A 5538-nucleotide genomic window follows, 5' to 3' on the forward strand; every position below is an offset into this window, starting at 1 on the left:
AAAAAAATTAAAATAAAAAAAAAACATGACCCTCAAATTTGTATGTTTAAAAAAATGTTAAAATTACAAATATAAGAGAATGCTCTCCACATAAAAAATATGAGTTAATACTTAAAATAACTCTCAAAATTTGACTACCAATTCAATTTAACCCTCTAATTTTCAATTGATCCAATTTATATCTTAAAATTTTAAGGTGTGGTTTAGATTGATCCGTTTGTCCAACTCCATCGTCGGAGTGATGGGCGTGACACTAAAACCTCACCACATGCCTCTCTTTTTTTTTTTCTTACTATCACCATCACCACCTCCCCTCTACCAACACTCTCTCTCCCCCAACAAACAACAATATTCACAACCTACCAATACCCACACATTTCCACTGCCATAACTTTGAAGAGCATAACACCTACACTCACTATTCCTTCATGACTGCAAGCAAACAACAAACCAATGAATGTGACCTCGTTAGGAGAAACACCATGAACCACCATTTGTGAAAAGAGCTACAATGCTTGCTTTCCCTGACTATTCATCGTTATGCCACAAATAACAACACCCCAAGAAATAACATCCTTATATACAATTGTGTTAAAAATCTTGAACCCCATTTTCATGTAACCACACTTAGCATACATGTTAAGAAATACATTTTTAATGTTACCATCAACACAAGGTCTCATCACCCATTGCCCCAAATTCGAAGCACCCTTACCTATTGCACCAATCTTTGTGTTCCTATTAAGAGCGATCTAAAGTGTGGTGTTGTGTTTCTTTTTCTTTTTCTATTTCTATTTCTCTTCAATTTGTTAATAGTGATTGTTAATGTTGTTTGTTGGTGATTGGTAGAGGAAAGACGGTGATTGTGAGAAAGAAAAGGATCGGATAATATAAAGACTTTTCGGTCGTGAAAATGTGTGGGTGTTGTGGGTTATGAATGTTATTGTTTGTTGGGGAAGAAAGGGTGTTGGTAGAGGGGAGGTGGTGGTGACCATGGTAAGAAGAAGAAGGAGAAGCATGTGGTGAGATTTGGGTGCTACGTTATCACTCCAGTAATGGAGTTGAACGAAAGGACCAATCTAAAATACGTCTTAAATTTTAAGATATAAATTTGGTCAATTAAAAATTAAAAGATCAAATTAAATCGGTGATCAAATTTCGAGTGTCATTTTGAATATTAACTCTATAAAATAAATTTAAATTTTTATATTATTCAAAAACAACATTAAAAATTCAACATCAAAATAAAAATAAAAATATTATTTATTTTTTAAAATTTAATTTTTGGTCAATTTTAAAAAATTAATTATTATTTAAATATTTATTTTTATATATCAATTATTCAAAAAATTTAAAAATTTATTTGTTTTTTTATTTTATTTTATTTTTTAAAATAAAATAAAAAATAATATTTAAAAAATACTTAGTTACAATGAAATAAAAAAGCGACATCGAGCACGGGTCCAAATGACCAAATCTAATTACGGTCCGCAATTTCCGAACACAATACACACACTAATATTTTGAGTTTGTCTATACTCTAGTGTCTTTTTAAGTAAGCAAATACAACATAAAGGCATTATTAAGTGCTCTGAAGGTAAAATAAAAAGACTTACACTAAAATGACTTTGTTATAGATAATCATTAATAATTTGTCATTCAATTAATAAATCAGTGTAAGTGGCAGAAGTATAATTTAATTTGTAATAACCATAAGAAAAAGTATGGGAGCTAATGGAATATTTGTACAATATAAACAATTGGGATTTAGAGAGTATTAGAGATATAACCATTAGTGTTACCTTTAATCATCAGCGTAAGTTTCTAGGATGAGTAGTATCATGACATGGTATTAAAACTCTAGATCCGAAAGATCAAGAGTTCGATCTTTAGTAAATCCCAAAATTAATTCATATAACCTATTGTACACATCTTACAAATAAGCCCTTGCCTCCCTAACATGACTCTAATCATAATCATACATTTAGTCAATAAAATCTTGTTGATGCACCCAGCGGCCCCAGCATTGGTTGGAGCCATAGCTCCATGCTTGTTTGTGCATGTTGTGATTAAGGTCATTGTTGACAGAGAGCTTAAACGTATAATCAGGGCATGATTCATCACTAAAATAGTCATTGGTTAGAAGGATAAAATACACGCGATTGCCCTTTTCACCTGAATTCTTCTTGGTGATCCATCTTCTACCATTGCAGACACACAAATCCGTCTTGTTCAAATAAGTAGCTGTCTGAAAGCATAGTATAATTCCCAACCTATCATTTGGAGCGAAATCACCTTGTGGTGGGAGAGAAAGATGTTCACCATCTTCTAGATTGAAACTTAAAAAAGATTGCCACGGTGAAAATTTTTCTTTCGTATATACCCATGATGTGAACTCCATGATAAAGACCTGAGAACGATCACTGCTCGATGATCGAAAGAAATTGAATATGGATTCACAACGATCAAATAATCCTGATTCATGATAAGCAATGAAAGAATTGCATGCTTCCAATTTCTCAATACTTGAGGGGAGCACCGGGAGAGACTTAAGATTTGGGCAATTATTTAGACAAAGACGTTTGAGCTTGGGAAGTTTATGAAGGCTTATTGGTACATGGACAAATTTGTTACGAGACAGATTCAAATCAGTCAACAATGGCAAGTGGAAAATGTTGCAAGGGAATGCCAGTTTAGTTAGATTGCAGCAACTTAAGTCTAGACTGCATAGCAAAGGTAGACTTGATGAGACAGAACGTGGCAGGTTTTTTATGGAGGTTCGTTTCAATGAAAGCAATGATAGTTTCATGCATTCCGCGAATTCTGGCAAGTTTACAAAACTGCTGCAATTGCTCAGGTCTAATTCCTCCAGTGAACTCATCTTCAGTTTGCCTGGAATAGTTTTGAGACTTGTGCAATTGCTGAAATCCAATTGAACAAGGTTCTCATGGTGTGTAAGGGATGGGTGAACCTCACTCAGCCCTGAGCAGAATTGCAGATTAAGCTTTTGAAGCATTGGTGCACCAGAAATATCAGGGGTTCCAGTTAGGTTCTCAGACACACTCAAATCCAGGTACTTCAACTTTTCAAGAAACTGAACCAAAAAGAGAAATATGATATAACCTTAAGTTATCGAGTAAATAGTCAAATTCGTCCCTAAAAGGTTACTCATTCTCTAAATTGGTCACTGAAAGATTTTTTTAATTAAATTCGTCTTTTAAAGATTTTTAGTTAGTCGCATTAGTCCCTCCGTCACTTCCATTTCTCATGGCGTCAAAGTTTGTTGATATGGCACCTTAAGTGATGCCACAACAGACATCTGATTATCCTAATTAGGTGCTAACATGATAAATTTATAAAATTAGATCAAATCAATCCTAATTTGAGAAATTTCAATGTTTCAAAGTCTTGCTCAATTTGGAACTGATTTGATCTAATTGTATAAACTTAGCATATTAACAGTCAATTAGGACAGCTAGGAGTATACTATGGTCAATATAGTGTCACTTTAACGTGTCACATCAACAAATTTTGACATTGTTAACAACGTAAATGACAAAAGGACTAATGTGACTAACTTAAAATTTTTGAAGGACGAATTTGATTAAAAAAAAACTTTCGGAGATCAATTTGAAGAACGAGTGATCTTAACTTATCATTTAAATTTCATTCAAATGAGGTATTGACAAAAGGAACTTACCTTTTTCCCGTGCCAAACTTGCTCAATCTTGCTATTCCGCAGTTTAATTTCAACCAGTTCATACTTTTGATCCGCCAGGGGTAAAGTCTTCAAGGGACAGTAATTCCAATGAAGGACTTTTAATGATCTAGGAAGGTAGTTGAGACCAAGTGGAAGTTTCATGCCATGTAAACTGAGAAATGTCAGTTGACTTGTCTTTGAAAAGGCTTCAATACTCCACCGAGCTTCATAACTTGAGTGTAGAACAATTCCTTGAATTGCTTCAGTTCCCTGCAAAATGCAATACCGTCATCTTACAAAATGATTTGTTTATGTAACACAATCATACCACATTTGTTGCAAGGAAATTGGCACCTACCATATCATTTGTCAAAACTTGATCAATGTCCATTTTAGACCACAACCTGCTTCGTTTCCCGGGATTAGTTGGAAATTCTTGAAATACAATATTTTTTCCCATATCTTGAAGCAGATCATGCATTTCCAACATCTCATCCTTACTTAGAGTTATCAAAGATTTTTCAATCAAAGTAACAATCCCATTTTCAATTCCATCATAATAATCACACATCTGTAATATATTTACTACTTCGTCTCTGTTCATTCCTTTGAAGAAACAAGCAATATCCAGAAAGATATATTTCTCTGTTGGCTCTAAATGGTCAAAGCTTATTTTCAATGTATTGAGGATTTCCGAGGGTAGAACGCTCCCCAATTCTCTAGCAGTTCTATGCCAAAAATGAAGATCTCTGCCACACAAATAGGAACCTAATACCTTAAGTGCCAATGGAAGGCCACCAGTATATTTGGCAATGTCTTTGGACAAATCCAAATAGCCTTCTTCTGGTTTATCTCTTTTAAAGGCTTTCAAACAAAAGAGGCGGAGGGCTTCTTCTTCCACCAACCCTTCAACCTTATATGTTCCATTCACTCTATGTATCTCAAGCAAATGCATGTACCTAGTTGTGATTATTACTGTGCTTCCAGGACCAAACCAATCTTGCTTCCCAGCCAAATTTTCCAACTGGATTTCCTCACTTATATCATCAAGAACAAGAAGAACCTTTTTCTTGCATAACCAGTTTCGTATCATCTTCTTTCCATCTTCAATGTCATAAAATTCATCACTAACATTTAGTGTTGAGAGAAGAAGTTTTTGTAAGTGAACAAAACCTTTTGCCTTGGAAACCTCCCTAACATCCCTCATAAAGCAACAAACTTGAAACTTAGATTGGATGGCTTCATAGACTGCTCTAGCAACGGTAGTTTTACCTATGCCACCCATGCCCCATATGCCTACAAAGTGAACATTATTTGACCCCATACCTAGAAGTGAGAACACATCCTCCATCTTTGGAAGAATCCCAACAAGATTTTCTGGGCAAGATGGAAATTTTGGAAGTAGCTTCTTTTGTATGTGGTCAACTATGTTCTCCACTAGTCTTGCCTCCTGCCTGATAAAGAGAAGAAAGGTAAATCATACATCTACCCAATCTGACAAGAAACACTGGCTAATTCTAAGAACAACAATGCTACATAATTAGCAAATATTACTTTACACTAACACTTAGCTAACAATAGTTTGCACCCATGTTGTTTACATGGTTTACACTTTCTGTACATAATTTGCACTTATATTTACTAGAATTTATGCCGGAGTCAACACAACTTGCATCCACATTTAGCGAAGTTTACACATATGAATCAGTAAAATTTATTTATCGAAAACAATTTGGTATTTGAGCTGGCCAAAATTACCAAAATTTATTGGCCCCCATCTCTTCTAAGAAAGATGTACCAAGAAATTCGTTGAGTTAAAGGATTAAATTGGTCCCCCC

General features: G+C 34.5%; 1 protein-coding gene across 1 annotated transcript in view; it reads right to left on the reverse strand.

The window, feature by feature from the left end:
* LOC107639791 (TMV resistance protein N-like) overlaps positions 1669 to 5538 on the reverse strand; it is a 5008-nt gene continuing 1138 nt past the window's right edge. The window contains exons 2-4 of the mRNA XM_016343390.2: positions 4059 to 5154; positions 3701 to 3970; positions 1669 to 3094 (exon numbers count right to left, since the gene is read on the reverse strand). Of these exons, the coding sequence (XP_016198876.1) occupies positions 1985 to 3094; positions 3701 to 3970; positions 4059 to 5154 (2476 nt within the window). The 3' untranslated portion in view covers positions 1669 to 1984. The remainder of the gene's footprint in view (positions 3095 to 3700; positions 3971 to 4058; positions 5155 to 5538) is intronic.

This window comes from Arachis ipaensis, chromosome B04 (genome assembly GCF_000816755.2).
Source record: "Arachis ipaensis cultivar K30076 chromosome B04, Araip1.1, whole genome shotgun sequence".
NCBI classification, from domain to species: Eukaryota; Viridiplantae; Streptophyta; class Magnoliopsida; order Fabales; family Fabaceae; genus Arachis; species Arachis ipaensis.